Source organism: Triticum dicoccoides, chromosome 6A, assembly GCF_002162155.2.
Source record: "Triticum dicoccoides isolate Atlit2015 ecotype Zavitan chromosome 6A, WEW_v2.0, whole genome shotgun sequence".
Classification (NCBI taxonomy): Eukaryota; Viridiplantae; Streptophyta; class Magnoliopsida; order Poales; family Poaceae; genus Triticum; species Triticum dicoccoides.
The window spans coordinates 28,956,091-28,979,134 of NC_041390.1; the positions used below are offsets into that span (position 1 = coordinate 28,956,091).

General features: G+C 45.0%; 2 protein-coding genes and 1 pseudogene across 2 annotated transcripts; 1 reads left to right on the forward strand and 2 right to left on the reverse strand.

The window, feature by feature from the left end:
- Window positions 1-21: 21 nt before the first annotated feature.
- LOC119314246 (peptidyl-prolyl cis-trans isomerase FKBP18, chloroplastic-like) lies at window positions 22-1,611 on the forward strand. The gene is made up of 6 exons (XM_037588992.1): window positions 22-327; window positions 618-688; window positions 773-859; window positions 953-1,102; window positions 1,211-1,270; window positions 1,360-1,611. Exons 1-6 carry the CDS (start codon window positions 72-74, stop codon window positions 1,420-1,422), a joined length of 687 nt encoding a protein of 228 aa, XP_037444889.1. The 5' UTR covers window positions 22-71; the 3' UTR covers window positions 1,423-1,611.
- Window positions 1,612-1,758: 147 nt separating this feature from the next.
- Window positions 1,759-5,728, reverse strand: LOC119314245 (UTP--glucose-1-phosphate uridylyltransferase-like). The gene is made up of 21 exons (XM_037588991.1): window positions 5,605-5,728; window positions 5,431-5,478; window positions 5,246-5,337; window positions 5,044-5,134; window positions 4,907-4,967; window positions 4,697-4,774; window positions 4,542-4,592; window positions 4,386-4,459; window positions 4,220-4,292; window positions 4,085-4,142; window positions 3,949-3,995; window positions 3,804-3,869; window positions 3,604-3,636; window positions 3,444-3,496; window positions 3,289-3,364; window positions 3,112-3,168; window positions 2,939-3,022; window positions 2,766-2,864; window positions 2,557-2,661; window positions 2,254-2,325; window positions 1,759-1,941 (listed from the first exon to the last, which is right to left on the reverse strand). The coding sequence occupies exons 1-21, from the start codon at window positions 5,661-5,663 to the stop codon at window positions 1,915-1,917; spliced, it is 1,404 nt and encodes a 467-aa protein (XP_037444888.1). The 5' UTR covers window positions 5,664-5,728; the 3' UTR covers window positions 1,759-1,914.
- A 3,016-nt stretch (window positions 5,729-8,744) lies between these two features.
- Window positions 8,745-22,757, reverse strand: LOC119315546 (annotated as a pseudogene).
- Window positions 22,758-23,044: the final 287 nt, after the last annotated feature.

Below are 23,044 nucleotides of genomic sequence, written 5' to 3' on the forward strand. Positions count from 1 at the left end.
ATGGATATGCTGATGTGGTGGCGGCAGGCGGCCGAGCGCGCGCCATTCCGACCCACCATCATCCCTTCCCCATGCCTCCTCCTCCGTCGTCCATGGCGCCCTCCGCCCTGCCTTCCAGAACCTTCCACCGCCGCCACCCTCTTCCCTCCCCAGCACCCCCTCCTCCTCCTCCCTCGACCGTCCCCTGCTGCGTCTCCCGGCGGAGGGCGGCCGCGCAGCTCCTCCTCTCGGCCGGCCTCCTCACCGCCGTCTCCTCCTCCTCCCCGCCGGCGCTCGCCGCCAGGAGGGGCCGCCGGACCATCGCGCCGGAGGACTACGCGTCCACACGTACGTCAGCGCCCCCCCTCCCCCTCAATTTCTGCTCAGATTTCTGCCCCAAAGCTTGGCCTTTTCCGACTGAAATCTGAGGCTAATTAGTCTCAGATTTTATTTCATTTTGGCTGTCAATTAATCCATATGATGTTAAGAATTGCAACTGCTGTTTACAGTAAAAATTAAAGACTTTACGACTCATGAATCATCATTACTACGGTACATTGGTTAAATTAAACTCTGATGTCTCTCGCAAAAAATAAAATAAAAAAATAAACCTCTGATGTGAGAACCATTGGAGGCAGCTGATGGCCTGAAGTACTACGATCTTATTGAAGGGAAGGGCCCAACTGCCGAGAAGGGATCAACGGTCCAGGTAATTGCTTTAACCTTCCATGCCACCTACACCCTGCTTTTCATTCTTGAGCTGGAACTAATTGCCATTGCTGTTTTTCTCAAGGTTCATTTCGACTGCATATACCGTAGCATCACTGTGGTGTCGAGCCGCGAGGCCAAGCTCCTGGCGGGGAACCGGAGCATCGCACAGGTTATGTGGCAAAATACTCCTGACACCATATACGGTAGTGCTGCTGGTTTAGCGCGGTAGGAACTAAGATTTTTGTCTGCCTTCCTCTAGTAGCCCTATGTGTTCACCGTCGGATCGCTGCCTGGAAAAGAGAGGAAGCGCGATTTCGCAGACACCGCCAACGGGCTGTTCTCCGCGCAGGCTTCGCCGAAGCCTCCACGGGCCATGTACATGATAACCGAGGGGATGAAAGTTGGGGGGAAGGTATGGACAAGGAGAACTAGCACATGTGAAGCCAAGATAATCCGGTGTTTTCGTCTTCGGTATGATACTGACCTGATCTACTGTTCTGTTTGTGTGTTGGTTATGCAGAGGAGGGTGATTGTCCCTCCAGACCTGGGTTATGGGAAAAAGGGGCAGGGCGAGATACCGGTAAAACCTCAGTTTCTTCTAGTTTGATGATTGAGCATCTGAGTGCATTCAGCTATTGATAAGTTATTTAATTCCATCCTGCTTTGCAGGCTGATGCTAGTTTTGAACTGGATATAGAGCTTTTGGAAGTGATCCCTCCTACAGATAGTTGAACATTTTTGCTTACACATGGAAAATACTGATGAGGTACCTGTGAAGCTTCACAAATTTTAGAGGGATGTATTTGCTTTATACATTTTTCATTCTTATCAACGAGAGCTGTAACCGAGAATATGTTAATATTATATTTTGGCTGGACATATATCGAAACGTTGGGACGCAAAGCTTTTGCATTTTGTCGATTTTGTTTGTTTGCCCTGAAAGGACTTGTTTCTAACAAGTACTCCCTCCGTCCCATAATGTAAGACAGTTTTTGACACTACACTAGAGTCAAAAAACGTCTTACATTATGGGACAGAGGGAGTAAAATCTAAGATTAGAAGCAAAACTTAAGTAGGTAGAAATGTTCACTTCAATGTATTTATGTTGAAGCAAACTGTATCACAGATAATCACCACAATGTCATGGTGCATGTATGACTCATAGCAGATTCTATATAGTAAAATTGATCTGCCATTGTGATGTCAGCATGTTCTGATGCTCATTTAAAGGTCCTCAGGGCCGTTGATATCCTGAAATAAAAGAAATATATATTTTGTTATAGCAAAGATGGATGGTGCTGGCAGCTTAGTTTTTGATTGGGACATATAAATGGACGTCTCAAATAAGTTGTTTTAGTTTGTTACCCAGAAACTAAATAATGAAATTTAGTCAATTATGTAAGACTTATGATTATTTTAATGATGTCAGTAATTCTTTCGTTTAATTTGAAACTTATTCCAATGGTGATAAACAAGTAAACAGACAAGAACTAAGATCTCTGTTGCTTTTAAACTGCTGAATTCATGAAACACCAATGAGAACATGCATCTTGGGAAAGATACCTTGTTCTCAATCACTTTTCCATCTGGGATTTCCAGCTTAACACCAGGTTTTGCTGTGATGGTCACCTTGCCCTACAAAAGTTTAAAAAACATACATCTTTACTCCAAGGTTTAAATACTTTTGAGATGTATATCTTCATAAATAGCCATAAGTCAGAACAGCAATCATATGAGAAGCGAAGCTACACATTATCCAGGTAATGCATGCATTGAAAATAGCAGGTCATAAATAGTCTGAACATGTTGTCTAAGAACTGCAACGACAGTAAAGATTGTAATAATTCAACAACTTTGTCTGAATACCTTCAGCACGATGCCAGAACCAAACCAAACATCACCGGAAACCTTCAAGCTGTCGAGCTCAACAATGCTAGGAATCGACTTGAAGCGGCCAAGGAAGCACCCAACCTGCCAGTGTTTGTATAAAAAAGATCGGATTACTTACATTTGGAGTGCAAAAGTCAATGGTAAAACTCTTTCGTTCTGGCGAGGAGTTAGTGTTGGAGCCTGACCTTCTTGAACTCAGGGCCAAGTTCAATTGAGGGATTTGATGGATTTGTTCTAGCTGAATTGCGTGTAACGAAGCCATCAACCAGGGTATACAGATCAGACTGCAGGGTAAAAGTAATTTGAGTTAGAATTAGGAGTGTTAACTTAAAGAATTTGTTCAGCATATAGCACAAACCTGTACTAGCTGCAAATCTGATGTTGCCTTCACTGGTAGGAACCGGGACCTCGGAACATTCATGCCGATTGCGTGGTCAAAGAACTGATTCAAAAAAAATATGATTTGTCATATTTATATCTAGCATAAGGCTATGATTATGGGTATATAGGTTAGTAGTAGTTTGTTAGTACCCTGATTGCGGCACCAGCTGCAGTTTCCAACTGAAGGACTTTCACGCCCTCAACTTCCTGAAATGATTTTATTGTCCATCAAAATTCATGTTAAATTATTCACAAATCATAGGTATAACTAACAAAGCTCATGAAGCAATCCTTGTGTAAAAGTAGTTCTCTAAAATGCATTATTACCTTCGGGTTTGGAATGATCTCCATCTTGAGGGCATCAGCCTCGACAAGGCGCTTGATAGCCTTCAAGCTCACCCATCTATCAATCCAGGTAGCTGTGTTATATAACAATCAAATGATCTTTTAAAAACTGAAATGAGAACTATGAATTCACTTACAAGTTGTTAGTGTTGAAGATCTTGAATTTCTCGATCGATTTGAATTCATCCACCTACATTCAGATAAATGTGGAAGTAATCTCATAAATTATCTACAGTAACTTCTATCTGTTTCTGATCATTTATATTATATCATTGCAATTACTAGCTTATTACTTACATGTGCATCAGGAACTTGTGCAATCTCCAGAAGCTGGAAAAATAAAATGGAAACTTGTTGTCGTTATATTTAGGGAAAGCTAGGAGAAATGAGAAATGCCTAGTCCTAAAAGAGCATGTTTCCAGACGCGATTCTCCACTGTCATTCATAAAATTGGTTTGCAAGCTTATGCTGCAACAAGGAACGAAATATAAGCTAACCTGAACCCTTCCTTCATATGAGATCAGTGTGCCACCTTTCACATCGGCCAAGGTTTTCGGGGTAACCTGAAGGAAGGCTGTTAAACTTCTTTACCACCAAACCAAATTTAATATATCTTCAATGTATATTTATGAAATTACATACCTCCATGCAGTATTCATTCTGCTTGTGGACCAAGTGGTTCAGTATCTCTATTCAATAGTTAAGTAAATAATCAGGGTATCTTTTTTCTGAGACCTAATTTTTTGTCAAAGTAAATATTGAATATACATAAGGATACTCATGTCGACTATAGCGCCCAAGTTGTCTGAGTTTGCGATGAAAACGTATTCTTTTCCCTGCAATTGTCAAAATAACAATAATGTTACATGCGTGGAAACTTGTGATGAAAACTTTTCCCCAGATGATTGCAAACCTGCGAGAGTAGTAAATCGAGCTTGCCGCTGTTCATCAGGGATGGGAAGATGTCACCATGGCCAGGAGGGTACCTTCATATTTGTGCAATGGAGAGGTAGTTAAGATTAATCTGTGATTGTTGTTAGACAAGAATTTGCTGATCAGGCTATGAATGAATGTCTTACCAGCCATCCTTGTCAGTCTTCCCCTTGGAAGACCACGGCAAGAACTCATCGGCCACGACACGAGGATACTGGCTCTGCATATCAGAACAGAATTGGTAAATGTCATGAGCATACATACCTGACTGAAGCACCAAAACAGAATCTGTCTTGACATACCTGGTTGAACGTATGGATTTGGATGTTTGAATTGGCGTATTTCTCGACAATCTGCGGCGCAAATGTACTATCAGCACGACGAGGGAAAAATGTTTTTCAAACAGGCTTCTAACCGCGAATGTCAGGAGAGATTCGGGTGATGGTAATTGATCTACCTTCGAGGTGTCATCATGGGTGTTGAAGGAGTTCATCAGGAGCAGCGGCACGTTGCTGCCATACTTCTTGTTCAGGGACTGCAAAAAGAAACAGTGTCAGTGAGTGCAGCCTTGCAAAAACAGGTAGAACAGCAGCATTTTCTTTGGATCTCAAAAAGAAAAGGACAATGGGTGATCATGCATGCATGATGCTCGACCCCGGCCCCCTACCTCGATCTGGACCACGATCAGGTCGAGGAAGGTGAACCCGTTTCGCACCTCGATGACCGACCTGTAATGTTCATCGAGAGATCAATGTACTAACTGTCAGCACCATGTATGTGGATAAGATGAATGTGGCAGCTTACTTTGGGCCTGTGCACCCCATGGTGGTGCCCAGGCCGCCGTTGAGCTTGAGCACGGCGAGCTTGTCGAGCAGCGCCTTGGTCGCCGCCAGGTCTGCAAAAAAAAAATCAGGAGACAGGTCAGCACAAAATTCAGTTTCGTGCCAAAGACGACGAAGGAGAAGGAGAAGGGGAAGGAGAAGATGGCCGTCTCATCGGCGCGCACCTTCCGGCGGGGCTGCTAGGGTGTCGTACGGCACCACCACCTCGTCGGTCGGCGTGTGGATCTTGCCCCACTCGATCTGTTCCTCATTGCCGCTTCTCGCCGCCAAAGAAAACCAACCATGGTCAGAACTCAAAACGGGAGCAGAACCATCGGTGATGCAACACAAAGAAAGAGAGATAGATTACCTGAGGTAGCGGGAGACGAGGCTGATGAACCCGGACTTCTCCTTGTCGCTGCACGCAACGCGGCACAGAGAAAGAAATTAAGCAAGCGGTCCATCGGACAAGACATGCATACAGGTAAAGACATGCGGCAATGGCGCCGGCTGGCGTCCGATTGACAGGGAGCGAGCGACCGACCTGATCTGGCCGAGGCCGGCGACGGCCTCGCGCAGCTTGGCGAGCTTCTCGTCCGCCATTGTCGTTGCGAGAGAGAGAGAGCTTGGCGCGTGTGCGGGGAGAGATGTGCGTGAGAAGAGGAGGATCGAGGACGATCGGAGGTAGGAGAAGGAGATGGCGCTGGCTATTTATACAAGGGAAACAGGGACGCCAAAGGAGGGGACGCGCGCGAAGTTAACGGCCGGACCGTTAACAAGCTTTGCCATTCAACAAAAATCTTGACAGCTAAAAATTAATAGTGCCAAAAACTAAATTGAAAAAATAGAAGACCCCACTAGCTATCATCTATTCTTTATTTGAAAAAGGCCGGCCCTATATTAAGTATCACAATACCTCACAAAAACACCCTTACAAAAAATAGAAATACATTTAAAATCATAGGGTGCCTCGGTACCTTTTCTCTTGCATCCACCGACGGCGTGTCGTGAGCATAGCTCGATGCCTCCTCTGGGCCTCGGCCTTAACGGAGCAAACTGTTTGAAACACAGAATTAACGGCCGAGAAGCCGTTGACGCCAACAACAACAATCTACCAAGCAAATCGTCGCCCTGGAGAAAGAAAAAGTCGATAAGGGCTTGTAGGAACTCCAAATACCACGAAAGCGGGCCGAATTCACTGGAAACCTAAATGGACCGGGTCCTAGAAGTCTCGCCGGAGACACGGCTCCACCCACCATCCGCTGGCGAAACACACACCAACATAAAGTAAATAGCATGAGGAGAGCATTATTCCTAAATTGGGGCAATGCCGCCTATTCGTCGCCCCACAACAACTACAATGACTCCCTAAAGAAAATTTGACAAAAAGATCACCATGCCGTTTACGACAGGTCTGAGTTTGATGTCGACCGGCCACTGATTCGTTGCCCCACCAGCACCGATGCCCTCTTCTTCGACGATCCAGCCAAACCGGCCCACGATGAAGATCTCCACGTTGGATCCCTCCAGCTTCACCAACGCCGCCGTCGCGCACCACCTGACGAAGACCGCCGCTAGAGCACATATCTTTTTCGCCGTCCCACAATAACCGTCCAACACTTCGATAGTAGACCTTGATCTAGACCTCCCCTCTGTATCTGGGGCCGCACGGGGCTTTGCCCGACGGTGAGAGGGGGAAATGTCAGGTGGTGGCTAGGATTTCTATGTTGCCTGTCTTAGAAAATGATTCGCTAAAATTACCCATCGTTTATCTATGAGCTTTAACTAAGTCTCATCTAAATAACATCAACATAAAAATGTTCTTTTTCTTCTTTCACTTTTATTTTTTACTCATTATTGTTTTCTTTCTTCACCTTATTATATTATATTTCTTCTCTTGAAGAAATACGCAAGGACACTTGGGCATGTAGATCGGGGATTTGTCAGTCCAAGCAAATCAGTGGTCAGTCAGAAAATTTTAAAAAAAAAGTCAAACAAATTCAAAAAAAAATGTGCGGTAGAAAATTTGATGCGTGAGGTCCGCTCCAAATTTCAAATCATTTGGACATCTGAGCAGCTCTCAGCAAAAAAGACAAATCAGACCAAAATAGTACATGAACAGTAAACTTTTTACAGACCCTCAATTTGTCTTTTTTACAAATCGGGCCAAAACATTTTTTCTAAAATGAAGTTAAGTTGAAAGCAATTAAATGACTTGACTCGAATTCGACAGAGATGGCATATGAATACTCTTCCTTCCCAACTTCCAGCAACAATTTCATACCACCATAAACCAGCATCGTGAACCGCAAAACAGGAATCGTTCCATTCATCAATCGTATTCAAGCCCGCACCGCACCGCACCGGGGGCTGCAGATCTTAACACACCTAAACGACCAGGATTTTACCATCTGTATGTATGTACAAACAAAAGAACAAGACCAGCAGGCCGTTCCTGGTCCTATGGCATCTAACCTTTTGTCTACTGTTCTTCTATCACCGTTACATTCCGAAAAAGGGTTCCCCGCTTTGTATACAAAGCAACCAACCGAACCATACATGGATAGGTGCTGGGGCGGAAGCAGCACAGTCACGCCCAAAAGAAACGACAGAGAAAAACAAAAGAAACAAATGCCGAAAACGGCGGATCAACAAAACGAAGAAGCCTCGCGATCGCAGCGCCCACTAGGATCTTCCACTAGACTCCAAGACTCCGAAGCGCCGGCACCTATCAACACCTCCAAAAAGGATCGCGACGATGACGACGCTGCTGCTAAGGGTTTCCCCCGGTACACGACGAGGCGAGGGGAAGGGTAGCTCCGACACCCTCCCGGAAGGTCAGGTGGCACCCACAGGCGCCACCGCGCCGGCGTTGGCCATGCCGACAGGGGTTTCCCCCGATCCCAACCCGCACCTTGGGCGCCCCGGAGCCTGCCACCAAACCAACCACCATCGTGCGCCAACGCGGTCTTGAGGTCCCCACGCCGTCTCACCACGGCACCGCGAAGTGAGAATAGCACGACGAAGAATCAGAGCCGGGACTAGGGCATCAGCACCATCGGCACGCGGGAGGGGCCCACCTCCACCGTCCGCGACGGTAGCCGTCCGAACGCAATAGGGGGAGCACACCAGGCCCGTGGGCCCACCGGCCCGGCCGAGCCCTCGTGGGCTCGCAAAGCTCCCGCCTTCGCGCTGCTGCCGGCACGCCGGCGGTGCCGCCGCCCCAATCCGAGCCACTCTTCCTCCTCACCGCGCCGCAGACAACGAGGCTACGCCCAGGGACCAGCCCGCTAGGACCCAGATGGAGCCCTAAGGGCCCAGATCTGGGCCGAGGACGCGCCGCCGGCCACCCTGCGCAACCAGGCCGCCCCGCCGCCAAAGGACGGCGCCACCACCGCGACGGGCCGCCGCCAGCCACCTCTAGGCCGCCGGGCCGCCGCCAGTCGAGGGGCACCCGCCGCCACCCCTGCCCCCGGGTCAGGAGGTGCGCGCGCGGGGTAAGGGAGAGCCCGCCGCCGCCAGCCCGCCCGGCCAGATCCAGGGGCGCCGCCGGCGGCGGCGGGGGGGAGGGGCACGGGGGAGGAGGAAGGAGAGGCGAGCGGGGGGAGCCGCCCCGGCCGCCCCCCGGGGAGGCGGCGCGGGCGCGGGGTCGGGGGAGGGGAGGGGAGGAGCTCGAGGACACTCAAGTCGTCGGCTGTAATCCAACAACTTACCTCATCATCACCGTTACATTCATGCGCCGATGTATACACAGACATGGAGGAAGCATTCGGGGTTCCTCAGGTTGTTGGCCACCCAGAGAAACGGCGTATCCAGGCCAAGCTCCATGCCTTGTATCCTCACCAGCTTCACTCTGGCCTTCTTGGCCACATCCATCTCCTGTGGACTTGCCGAAGCTGGTTCTCTGTCGCGAGGAGTCCCTGGAGTGGTATCTGAATCGCCAGGTGCCGAGTCTGGACCAGCAGCTCTAGCTGTGGGCTTCGAGCCAAAGAACTCTGGCAGCAACGTCTCCAAGGCATGTTCCAGGGTAGTTATCCTTCTACCTGCAAAACAGCACGATGTGTATATGTGAAGGAAATCTCACTGTTATCGCAGCTCCACAACAACCATCATGAAGCAAAGAATGTGAGCGGAAGGCAGTTGGTAACATGTAGTTTGGACAGTCTCAGGGGGTGATTATACTCAGTCACACTTGTTTCCTCGTTAAAGATAATAAAATGTTAGACCCATTAGTTTACAGCCCTTTGCCCTGGCTTGCTCAAAAGGGGTCGCAAAGCAGAAGGTTAAATAGTAGCAGGGTCTTTACAATAGATTGATAAATATCCACTTGAAATAACAGAAGCTTTCACTGGCCTCACAATTAACTTCCAAAAGAGCTCCTTTGTTCCCATTTGCGTCAATCCGACGGTCTGACAACAGATTGAACAAGTGTTACACTGTCAGTCTTCTGCCTTCCCTTGCACCTATCTGGGATTACCCTTATCTGCACACAAGATTACCCATGGACTGCTAATGCCGGTTATTCACAAGGTCGACAAACGCTTGTCAGGCTGGTTGGCCACTTTCCTATCCTGGGGGGGACGGCTCACTCTGATTAATGCCGTTCTAGCGACGATACCCAGCTACTTCATGGGCTGCTTACTCTGGCCAAAACAGTCTATACAGCAGCTTGAGCAAATCATAAGGGGCTTCCTATGGCAAGGGAAGAACCAGACAAAGGGGGGACAGTGTCTTGTGGCATGGGACTATGTGATTATGCCGCAGCAAAACGGAGGTTTGGGAGTATGGGATCTCGCAGCACACAACAGGGCAATGATATGCAAAGCAATGATGAAGATACTACAGTCCAGCAACGTGCCGTGCTACCAGTGGTTTGCATCAACATATTGTCGTACAGAACTGCCACTTACAGTACATAATGCAGATACTGCCATTTGGCAATGCTTCAAATCTTCTATGCAGTTAGTTATCCAGTCAACCAAGTGTGAGCTCGGGGATGGCAAGATGGTATCTTTCTGGTTTGACCATTGGATGGAAATTGGTCTACTCTCTCAGTCCTTTCCGACCCTTTTTACGTTCTCCAAAGCCAGGTACTGCACTGTTGCTTCACAGTACGACAACGGCCATTGGTTGATACAGTTGCATCCCAACCTGTCCTGCGACGCGAGTTGGGCACACTGATGGATCTTCTGGTTACCATCTCACCAACCCCTAGTACATCGGACGTTAGGAAGCCAGTGACGCTGGATAACAAGCTATCAACAGCCTATTTTTATAGGCTACTCACCTTCAGAGGCATAGATTGCCCCTCGGCTCCTTATATCTGGGATCGAATTATACCCCAACGACACCAGGTCTTTCTATGGTTGGCCATCAGGGACAGGCAGAATACTAGGGATAACATGGTGAGGAAACAATGGACAAGGATTGTAAACCACAACGGATGCGATATGTGTCCAGCAGCCGAGACCATGCACCACATTCTGCTCAGATGCAAACTCGCACAAGCTGTTTGGGCCAGGACTGGCCTCCTGGATTCGGCCACATCTGCTGAAACTACTGCAGCTTTCATGACCTCGGAGGTAGCAAGGGAAACGTATGGAACACTTTGGCATGTTCTCTTTGCTGCAAGTGCAGTAGCGCTTTGGGATGCCAGAAACGCAAGAGTCTTCCATAGCGTTTGTTGGACAACTGCAAAGGTTATCACTGAGATTGCTCAACTACTTATGCTATGGAGGTTGAGAGCACCAGAAGGAAATGCAAGGGAGGTCATAAACTCTTGGGCTAATGTAATGATGCAACAGTAGATATAGACATAGCTTACACCACTAGCCCCTGTCTCTTCTTCCGCCTTCCCTCCTTTTTTTGCTTTCCTCTTCAGGCTTGGCGATGGCCTGCTGCACACTCTGTGCAGCGCTTACATCGCCTTCATGTAAAACGACTCCGGTCTATCGGGCTACGGCCTGTTTTGAATGCATAAGGTACAACAAGATCTACCTTTTCTTTCAAAAAAAATAAAAAATAACAGAAGCTGCACCAGTTTCTCAATGGAAGAAATGTACATGTGCATGCTTCCCAGTTTGGGGATAACCTCCAGATGGCGGTAATACAAAATACTCCTACTTAATATTTTTCTGAAAAGCACTACTACATGGTTGGTGATTACGACAAGCAAAATCCTTCCTCAATCCATACTGGCATTCAAATGATAACATAAATGTTGGCAGCAGAGCTACATACCTCCCTCCTTTCGGATCTCGAATGGCCGATTTATATAGGATACACTTTCCCAGTCACTCACAGGAATCGCACCTTCTAAATACTCAAGGTCTTGTTGAACTCTGCGCACGTATAATCGAACAGGTACCCTGCCTAACCAGGTATTAATAGAATAGATCTATCAGAGCAGTGATTTCTTAATGTGGCACAAATCCATTTTTGTCATAGCCGTATTTTAATGGCATACGAATACAATAACGTATAGGTCCATCATTGTATAACTTGAAAATGTATATGAAGTTTTAAAAATGTGAAAAGCATGCAACAATTAACTAATATAAAAAATGCCTAGACCAAAAAAAAGGTATGAAACGTTCAACTAATACAAAAGTAGACAACTCAGTGACAGAAGAGCATACATGGTTTGACAGATCCAGGAGATTCAGGCTCATCAGAACCTTGTCGAGGCTCTAACGAGGAAGTCCAGAAGTGATCTTCAAACGGTCCAAGCTTAAGCTTGGTAGAGATATTCATATAACTATCCGTGTCTCCTATAATAAGTAATAACAAAATAACATGTCTGTAGTCAAAGCATTGAGAGAATGGATCTTCCACAAATGGTAGAAACTAGGTATACTTCATACAGAAAGGTAGTTTCTGGCGAGCATACTTTTCCTCACTGATTCCCACATAGCAAGTTGATCAGCCTGGGACATATTCATCACATTCTTACTGTTTCCAGTTATGATGAAGGCAGCCTGAACAAGAGAAAATATTACGTTATTGTTTGAGATCAGACGAAAGAGTTGTTGTGTAACACTAGTTCTCAAAACGAACCTCTTTCAGGGAATTGTTGTAGTTCCACTTTACACTATCTTCACCTTCGCATGGTGATAATATATCTGCAGGATACCCCCTAAAATGAACCTATAAATTTGATGCGTAAGTTGTGTGCATATGGCGAACAACTGGAGCAAGTAACAGGGGATACCACATAGAAACAGAATAGCAGATTCATGCCAATGACTTGTGTTTTCAGAAAGACAAACTTCTCAATAAAAAAATGTACCCTGTAAGAATAGATGGTTCTAAACTTGGTTTCTAATATTCGTACACTGATGGATGGCTGGTTGCAATTAAGCAAGGATTACAAAATGTGTGGCATGCATATAAATATTTTTACACTCTAATTGGTAATTTATTGAACTTAATTGCTAAGTAAGTAACTAACTAGATCCTGAGACATTATGGCATAAATCTCTAACAGTATTTCCAGCAAACTTAAACATTAAGAGAGTAAACATTTTTTTATCAAAAGGTTTCTCCTAATCCAGTATCACATTATGGCATAAATGAACCTTCAACACCAAGAAAAACACCTTGCAAATTAAACAAAACATAAAAGAAAAGATGTATAAACAAAAGTCCTAGAGGACTCATAGTCTTACCGTTAGATTCCATGGCCTTTCTGGTTCAGCACAAAGAAGGTCGAAAAGAACACCAATGGGCATATACCTAACAATGCGAAGATATAAAGTGCTGTCAGCAAATAAAAGCGACAGCAATAACATGGGTTCTGAAGATTTAATAAGGCGATAGACCATCGTTAATATTAGTAGGAGATAACATATGTTACCATTTCAGTGGCAGCCCTTTATACTCAAACCAAACAGTATCGACGCCTGGTGGGAGTGAAGTGCTGAAATGAGCCTTTATAATCGAGACCAAGAGTGGGAAATACCCAATTCTTGGCCCAAAAAGCTGTTGTAGACAAAATAAAGATCAATAAATGAAACAAACACTCCTATGGGAAGGAAGATGAATGCTTTGGCAGGAGTGAAAATAGAAGTAGTGTAGCATACGTGCCACACACAGGGGTATCGTCTTATTTTGTTACGCTTGCGGATAAGAAGAAAATAAACAGTGGCAATCATGTGGAAACTCTATGCAACAACAGATGCCAACAAAAGGCGAGCAGCAATTATCTAGCATACCACTATCAGCTCTGGCTTCAAGCCAAAATAGATTGCAATGTGAAAGAGGATTATAGGAGTATATTGTGTTCATACAGCAAATGTATATTTATCTTCAGCATATCAAACATATGCAGAGCATGCCAGCAGCAAACTTAGCCTCTTACATAAACAGGATACAAAACATACTTGAAAAGATCATGCAAGCTAACTGATAACTTCATTGCTTGTGAAGAACCACAAGCAGAATCACCTCCATGCTCATATGCAAGAATATACTAGTCCCACAGAGTTGTACTAAAACAGCGACAGTTAATATGGATTGGAGGGAGTAACAAAATTTGTCGAGGGTTTGCCTTAAAAAAATTTAGGCTTTTGGAGCTCACGGGCAGGCTGGACTAAAACCTATCAGCAACCGTGATCCTAGCATCCAGAACTCGAATCGCGCGGCGCCGAGATTTGGGATTTCGGATGGCGGGCACAGTGGATGGGGAGTGGCTTCTTACATGGAAGGGCGGGGGCGGTGGGAGCGCGGCGACGTCGGCGTCGTGGAGGTGGACCTGGAGCGGCACGGCGCCAATCCAGTGCCACCCCGCCGCCTCCTCCGACCACGCGTCCCGCGGCGGCGCCGACATTGCTCGCGCCGGCGGAGGACGACGGACCGGTCCCGCGCGCGCGCGGTAGACTCAGCCGAGCTCGCCGCCGGCGATGCCTCCTCCACCGCCGTCCCGCGGACCAATCTGCCTCGGCTCGGAAGTTCGGAGCTTCGGATGCTTTGCTTCTGCTTGCGGAGAGGAGGATTCTTCTGATGAAGAGGGAGGAGTTGGAGTCTCTCTTTTTTCTTCACGTTGCCGCGATGGATTTGATTCGATATCCACCGTCCGATTCTGAAACGTAGTTCATCCGAATCAAGTCTCTCCTCCAAAAATTCCATACATAACAGATCCAACCGCATATTTTTTTTTGGGTCCAACTATGTTACATCTAGATGTGAGATATTGATATTATCTCACATCTAAGTTGATTTCATCATCTGTTTTGTGGCCCCTTTCACTTGTTTTTTTTCATATTTTTTAACAATATATACACAAGAAAGCTATCACGATTCACGTATAGCTACACGCGCTCAAAAAAGTTCGGCCGTGGCCGCTACACATGCACGCTACTGTAGATCAATCAAAGTGCTTGCTTGTGTGCTTGGTTTGAGCTAGCTTTGCACATACGAGCGAACGGCAGGGAACTTCGAATATTTTTCTGTAAAAGGGAGCAAATTTAAAATACGAATATTTTTTGGAAGTTGTGGACATTTTGCGAACATATTTTGAATCTTGAACACAATTTTGATTCCATTTAAAAAAACGCAATCATTTATTATTATTTTTAATCTTTTTGAAAGTTTTAATTCTGAACATTATTTAGAAAACGTGAACAATTATTGAAATCTGAATTTCTAAACGAACAATTTTTAAAAAATACATTGACATTTTTCAAAATTTGACTTTCTGATAACAGAAAAGAAAAAATAATTAAATAAATAAAATTGCATGTTAATGGTGAACTTGCAACTAGGACAAAAAAGTTTCGACCCAGTTGTGAGTCGGTTGTGGATTTGCAACTCGGGTAAAAAAATGTCGAGCCCAGTAGTTAGTCGATGATGGACTTGCAATTGTGTCATAAAAATCTTGGCCTGTTGCGAGTCAAGGATGGAATTGCAACTCGGGAAGAAACATAATCTAGGGTGTGTTGTGTGTCAATGGGGAACTTGCAACTGGTTAAAAAATGGTCTGGCCTAGTTGTGAGTCGATGGTTGACTTGCAACTACGACAAAAAAATCAAAGGTCACGCTTGCATGTCGATGGTTGACTTGGAACTGGTATAAGAACCGAGACAAAAAAATGTCGGACCCCCAGTCGTGAGTTGAGGGTGGACTTGCAATTGGGATAAAAAAAAGTTGGGTCCTAGTTACGAGTCGGGGCTAGGATTGCAACTGGGACAAAAAAAAGGTCGGACTCTAGTTGCGAGTCAAGGATGGACCTACAACTGGAAGAAAAAATGATCGGACCCCAGTTGCGAGTTGAGGATGGACTTGCAACTGGGACAAAAAAGACCTGACCCCAGTTGCGAGTCGAGGGTGGACTTGCAACTAGTACAAAAAAGGTCGGGCCCGAGTTGTGAGTCGAAAAATGACTTGCAACTAGGACAGAAAAGGATGGGCCCAGGTTGCGAGTCAAGGGTGGACTTACAACTAAGCAAAAAAAAGTCGGTCCCTAGTTGCGAGTCGTGGGTGGACTTGCAACTGCGACAAAAAAGATTACGCCCCAGTTACAAGTCGAGGGTGGACTTGCAATTGGGACAACTAAGAAACAACGAGCCCAATTACAAGTCAAAGAGTTGACTTGCAATTGGGATGAAACAAACTATGGTCCTAGTTGCGAGTCAAGGGTGGACTTGCAACTAACATGAGAAAAACTACAATCACAGTTGCGTGCCAATGGTGGACCTGCAACTGGGATGAAAAACTAAAACACATGCTCTAGTTGCGAGTCGAGGGTGGGCTTGCAACTCTGACAACTACGAGCCAGTTGCGGGTAGATGGTGGTCTTGCACCTAGGAAAACTATAAAACTACGTGCTAAGTTGCGAGTCAATGGTGGGCTTGCAACTCTCACAACTACGAGCCCAGTTGCGAGTAGGTGGTGGTCTTGCACCTGAGAAAACTACGAAACTACGTGCTAAGTTGAGAATCAAGGGTCGACTTGCAACTAAGATGAGAGATAATATAGGCCCAGTTGCGTGTTAATTGTGGAGATGCAACTAGGATGAAAAACAAAAATACATGCTCCAGTTGCGAGTCAAGTGTGGACTTGTACCTGGGACAACTACGAAACTAGGAGTCCAGTTGCGACTCAAGGGTCGACTTGCAACTAGGATGAAACAAACTACATGCCCAATTGCATATCAATGGTGGACCTGCAACTAGGATGAAAATAAAAGCACATGCTCCAGTTACAAGTCAAGGGTGGATTTGCTCCTGGGCAATTACGAAACTATGCCTAGTTGCGAGTCAAGGATCGAGTTGCAACTAGGATGAAACAAACTACACGCTCAGTTGCATGTCAAAGGATGGACATATAATTGGGATGAAAAACAAAACACATGCAAAATGACAGGGCCAAAGTTTGGTCAGTGAGAAGATAGGGGATGAGCTTCACCGTCGAGCCCCCAAATGACGAGATATATAGGCCCAGGTGAAAAGAAACGCGAGAACATGACAACACAAAACAAACGAGACAGAAAGACGAGCGACAGAAAAGGACGAGCTAACTCAGACGCGCATGATCGAGTTTGTGCAAACATTAAAACAAACAAATCAGACATTTTATAGATTTAGATGAGCTAAAACTCATCTAGATTAGATTTAGCCAATCTAAAGAGAAAAATCTAGTTACAATCTTATCTTGCTACACGTCAAACCAAACAGAGAATAAAAAGATATGTGGCCCTCCACAAAAAGCCTAAGCCGCAAAAAAACAATACACAAAACATAATAACGGACCACTAAAAATGTCATATCGGGTCTCACTGCTTTACGAGGGACAAACAAAAAACAGGACACAATAACGACGAGCACGACTCAGAAGCACGTGCATCTAACAGTATTATGAGTTAGCTAAAACATTGTTAACTCTCATTTGGATGAGAATTAGCAAACCAATCCAAAGCAGGACCTAGACCACGCCGCGAAAATGGCACAACAAAGACATACGCACGAATAAGTCGACAAGTAGACACCAAACACATGACGCAACACAAAGTGCGCGTGACAAAATAACCGGTGATCAAAATTTGTATGACATTGAAAATTAACATATGACAAAGTGAAAACTAGTTCATGAATTTTAAACTAATAAGTAAAGAATAAATGGAGAAAGAAATAGAAAATGAGAAACTAGAAAATATAAAACAAATAATGAAGTAAAAAAGAAAACAAAAAACAAAATAAAACAGAAATGAACAAAAAAACAAATTCTAGGAGCCAAAATGGGAGTGTACAAAAATGAGAAGAACTAGGACGGAGTCGTAGCACAGACTTGTGAAATGAAATAGAAAAACGCAGCCAACAGCGAAAAAAACAAAGGACCACAACAACAAGGCCCAGGCAGACACAGGGGACGAGCTAGCAAAGCGAACAAAAAAGGCCCAACAAGACACAGAACACACATCGATGAGGACTGGAACAGTACGATACAGATTATTTCCCAATTGCACAAATCTTATTGCAAGTTTAATCCTGTGACTGTAAACTTAGATGTGAGATAACTATTTTACATCTAGATGTGAAATAGCAACCCCGATTTTTTTTTAAAGGATAAACTTCCGGCCTCTACATCGATTGATGCACATAGTCATAATCACATATACTACCTCTGTATCAAAATATGAGGCTTCTTGCTGTTCAAATTTAAACTGCAAAAGCGTCTTATATTTTGATACGAAGGGAGTATATGGATAACACTACATATACAAAATTAATGGTACCATCGAGAAAATGTGCTTTCACGCAAGTCCAAATATACCAATTTTGCAGAGTAAAGATGCGCCAACCTCGTAGCCTCGTCCACATCGGTAGCATACGACGAGCCCGAGCTGTCGGTTTGAACCGAATGTGTTCTCCAAAGCGAAAGTTAGGATGCCCAAAAACAAGTTTGGAAAGTTGATGAACTTGTATTGTAGACGTTGTTTACTCAAATACGATGAAGTAAACTTAATGGGATCGTGTCAGCAGACTATCCGAGACGTTGCATCTAGCTACATGTCGACTCGGGCGTGTGCCTACCTGTTTGCATGCCGACTCGATCATGGGCCTACCCCGCTGCATGCCGACTTGGTCGTTGGATTTAGGCCCATGACTACCTACACGGATGCCTATATGTTGAGGCGTTGGCTGGCCCCAACTCAGTCTCTCCTCATGCAACCCTAGCTGGTCCTACTGTTAGTCTCTTCATGTTACTTTCGGCAATCCCATCCCGACGGCCGTGTGCATATCCGGTCGGGAGAACAGGCCTCTGGAACATCGTTCTTTTGTGATCTTGCATGGGAAAGGTGATAAGGTTTCTGAGGAGTACGTCTCGGCGTGACTGCTCATGGTTCGTCTTCATCACCACTTCCCCGACTCCGACATCACGGCCGAGGATGAGGCCGCCAAGAAGAAGGCGCGGGCAACATCCGGCCTCAGTGGCGGAGACCCTCCCCAGCATGTTTTGACAACCCGGCCCCCATAATCCTATTTTTCTTGCTAAGCCACCGCCTGCCCTAACAGAGGGTATGATTTGTTCAGCCCCTTACTCATTCATGTGCTAGTCAGATATGCTTCATTCATAGATGTTTCCAACAGCGGAGCTACGTGAACCCCACCCCCCCAGCCCAAACGAAAATTTCTTTTCATCACGTACCCTCATCGAACGAATGACCATGATAGCAGGCACTGCTCAAAAAAAAAACCCGCTGTTGTGTTCAAAATGAACTTAAGTTGTGAGCATTTAAACGACTTAACTCAAATTTGACAGAGATGGCATATGAATTACACAGCATCACCATGCATCGAATGCTCTTCCTTCCCAACAATTCCATATCCATACCAGAACAGTACATCAATAATTGTGAAACAGGAATCATTCCATTCATCATGGTATTCAAACCCCGCAACACTGCAGATCTTACATCGACACACCTAAACGATAAGGATGTTACCATCTGTATATGTACAACCAAAGAACAAGACCAGCAGGCCATTCCTGGTCTCACTCCTCCTATGGTATCTAACCTTTCGACACTGTTCTTGTGTCACTGTTACATTGTATTCATGCCCCAACATATACACAAACATGGAGGTAGCATTCGGGGTTCTTCAGGTTGTTGGCCACCCAAAGGAATGGTATGTCCATGTCGAGCTCGATGCCTTGCACCCTCACCAGCTTCAGTTTGGTCTTCTTGGCCACATCTGTCTCTTGCGGACTCGCCGAAGCTGGTTTCTCGTCATGAGGAGTGCCTGGACTGGTACCTGAATCGTCGGGTTCTGAGTCTGGTGTCGTCGCCCCAGGTTCAGGATCAGCAGCTCTAGCCGTAAGCTTCGAGCTGAAGAACTCTGGTAGCAACGTCTCCAAGGCATGTTCCAAGGCAATGTAGCTTCTACCTGCAGAACAGAGCAAAGTGAACTATATGTCAAGAAGAAATACTGTTATCGCAACACCATAACCACCGTGAAACAAAGGGTGTGAGTGGAAGGCAGTTGTAAACATGTAGTTGCACAGTTTCAGGGGTCAACTCTGATTACAGTCACACTTGTTTCTCGTTAAAGAGGAAATCTTAAACCCTTTACCCTGGCTTTCTCGAAAGATGTCGCAGAGCAGAAAGTAAAATACAGTAGTAGCATAGGTAGATAAATATCCTCTCAAAATAAATGGATAAACAGAAGTTGCACCAATTTTCCAATGGAAGAAATGTACATGTGCATGCTTCTCAGTTTGGGGATAATCTCCAGACAACGGTAATACAAAATATTTAACATTTTTCTGAAAAGCACTATTACATGGTTGGTGATTACAACAAGCAAAATCCTTCCTCAATCCATACTGGCATTCAAATGATAACATAAATATTGGCAGCAGAGCTACGTACCTCCCTCCTTCCGGATCTCGAATGGCCGATTTATATAGGATACACTTTCCCAGTCACTGACGGGCTTCGCATCTTCTAAATCCTCAAGGTCTTGTTGAACTCTGCGCACGTATAATCGAACAGGTACCCTGCCTAACAAGGTATTAATGGAATAGATCTATCAGAGCAGATGGTGATTTCTTAATGTGACACAAATCCATTTTTATCATAGACGTATCTTAATGTCATACAACTCCAATAATGTATAGGTCCATTATTGTATAACTTGAAAGTGTATGTGATGTTTTACGAATGTCAAAAGCATGCATCAATTAACTAATATAAAAAATGTGCGAACAAAAATAAAATAAAATAAATTTGGTTTGAAACGTTCAATTAATACAAAAGTAGAGAGTTCAATGACAGAAGAGCATACATGGTTTGACAGATCCAGGAGATTCAGGCTCATCAGAACCTTGTCGAGGCTCTAACGAGGAAGTCCGTACTAAGAAATCCTCTTCAAACGGTCCAAGCTTAAGCTTGGTAGAGATATTCATATAACTATCCAAGTCACCTATAATAAGTAATAACAAAGTAACACGCTGTAGTCAAAGCACGAAAGTTACAAGCATTGAGAGACTGCATCGTCCATAAATGGTAGAAACTAGGTATACTTCATACAGAAAGGTTGTTTCTGGGGAGCATACCTTTCCTCACTGATTCCCACATAGCAAGTTGATCAGCCTGGGACATATTCATCACATTCTTGCTGTTTCCAGTTATGATGAAGGCAGCCTGAAAAAGAGAAATTATTACACTATTGTTTGAGACTGGAAGAAAGAGTTGCCGGATAACACTAGTTCTCAAAATGAACCTCTTTCAGGGAATTGTTGTAGTTCCACTTTACACTATCTTCACCTTCACATGGCGATAATATATCTGCAGGATACCCCCTAAAATGAACCTACAAATTTTATGCATAAGTTGTGTGCATACGGCGAACAACTGGAGCAAGTAACTGGGAAAACCACATATAGAAACAGAATAGCAGATTCATGCAAATGACTCATGTTTTCAGAAAGAATAACTTTCAAAATATACAATAAAAGATGTACCTGTAAGAGTAGATGGTTATAAACTTGGTTTCTACTATTCGTATACTGATGGATGGCTGATTGCAATTAAGAAAGGATTACATAATGTGTGGCATGCACATGAATATTTTTGCACTCTAATTGGTAATTTATTGAACTTAATTGCTGAGTTAAGTAACTAACTAGATCCTGAGAACATTATGGCATCAACATCTAACAGTATTTCCAGCAAACTTAAATGTTAAGAGAAAATGCACATGGTTAATCAAAAGGTTTCTACTAATCCAGCGTCCCATTAAGGCATAAATGAACCTTCAACACCAAAAATTCGCCTTGCAAATTAAACAAATCATAAAAGAAAACGTGTCTAAAGAAAAGTGCTAGAGGACTCATAGTCTAACCGTTAGATTCCATGGCCTTTCTGGATCTGCACAGAGAAGGTCGAAAAGAACACCAATGGGTATATACCTAACAATGTGAACATAAAAAGGGCTGTCAGCAAATAAAAGCGGCAGCAATAACATGGGTTCTCAAGATTAAATAAGGTGATAGACCATCAATATTAATATTAGTAGGAGATAACATATGTTACCATTTCAGTGGCAGCCCTTTATACTCAAACCAAACAGTATCAACACCCGGTGGGAGTGAGCTGCTGAAATGAGCCTTTATAGTCGACACCAACAATGGAAAATACCCAATTCTTGGCCCTAAAGTCTGTTGCAGACAAAATAAAGGTTAATAAACGAAACAGATACTCCTGTGGAAAGGAAGATAAGCGCTTTGGCAGGAAAGGAAGATAAGCGCCTTGGCAGGAAAGGAAGATAAGCGCTTTGGCAGTAATGATCTCACATGGCTATCAGCTTGGACTGCGAGCTAAAACAGATATAAGATATGATCTCTTAGCAACAAATCTCTCACCACATTTTTAGGAATATCTAGTTAATAGAGATGAGATTATGAGACAACCCATTGTACACCATTTTTTTTGCCATCTCTAGATTACATGGCAGGATTAAGATAAGAGCGCCTTATCAACCATTGAACATGCCCCTAAAATAGATAGCAATGTGAAAGAGGAACACAGGAATTTCATACAGTAGCAAGTGAGATTTGTAAATGTTTTATCTCTTTTTTCCAGCACATCAAACATATGAAGAGCATGCCTGCAGCAAACTCAGCTAATTACCTAAACAGGATGTGGAGCATACTAGAAAAGACTCTGTAAGCAGAATCAACTCCATGTTCATATGCAAAGTACCAAACTTTGGTGAGGGTTTGCCTTGAAATACAGGCTTTTGGAGCACACGGGCAGGACAAAAGACCTCAAAATCTTCAGCTAAGGGTCTAAAATTCCGAGGAGAGCAAGCAATCTGGACTATAACCTATCAGCAACCGTGATCCTGGAATCCAAGAACGCAGTGCCGAGATTTGGGATTTCGGACGGCGGTGGGGGGTGGCGTCTTACCAGGAAGGGCGGGGGCGGTGGGAGCGCGGTGACGTCGGCGTCGTGGAGGTGGACCTGGAGCGGCACGGCGCCGCCCCAGACCAGCCGCGCCGCCTCCTCCGACCACGCCGCCGCCTCCTGGCCCCGCAGCGCCGCCGCCATTGCTCGCGCCGGCGGAGGACGACGTATCGGTCCCGCGCGCGGTAGACCCGGCCGAGCTCGCCGCCGGCGATGCCTCCTCCGACGCCGCCCCGCGAACCAAATCTGCCTCGCGTCGGAAGTTCGGATGCTTTGCTTCTGCTCGCAGAGAGGATTCCTTTTTTTTTTCCCCTGAGCTGTTCTGGAGACTAGAGAGAAAGAGGAGTTGGAGTTGGGCCCCGCTTTGTTTTTTCTTCACGTCATCGCGGTGGATTTGATTCGATATCCACCGTCCGATTCTTCATCCAAAATCAAGTTTCTTCTCAAAAAAATTGATTAACTATATATAGGGGCGTGTGTTACGTATCCGCCGGCTGATCTTTTTAAAAGATCAACCGAGTCGTGAACCGTCAGATCTGCCGTATCGACCGGCCGATCGCGTCTCCATCATTGCAAC

Bases quoted from the DNA above. Each gene is read 5' to 3' on its own strand.
- LOC119314246 (XM_037588992.1), top strand. From the start codon at position 72: ATGCCTCCTCCTCCGTCGTCCATGGCGCCCTCCGCCCTGCCTTCCAGA. The intron at 328-617 runs GTACGTCAGCGC...CATTGGAGGCAG, and splicing joins GGAGGACTACGCGTCCACAC to CTGATGGCCTGAAGTACTAC. The intron at 1,271-1,359 runs GTAAAACCTCAG...CCTGCTTTGCAG, and splicing joins AGGGGCAGGGCGAGATACCG to GCTGATGCTAGTTTTGAACT.
- LOC119314245 (XM_037588991.1), bottom strand. From the start codon at position 5,663: ATGGCGGACGAGAAGCTCGCCAAGCTGCGCGAGGCCGTCGCCGGCCTC. The intron at 4,593-4,696 runs GTAGATCAATTA...TTTGCGCCGCAG, and splicing joins CCCATGATGACACCTCGAAG to ATTGTCGAGAAATACGCCAA. The intron at 4,293-4,385 runs GTAAGACATTCA...ACAAATATGAAG, and splicing joins AAGACTGACAAGGATGGCTG to GTACCCTCCTGGCCATGGTG.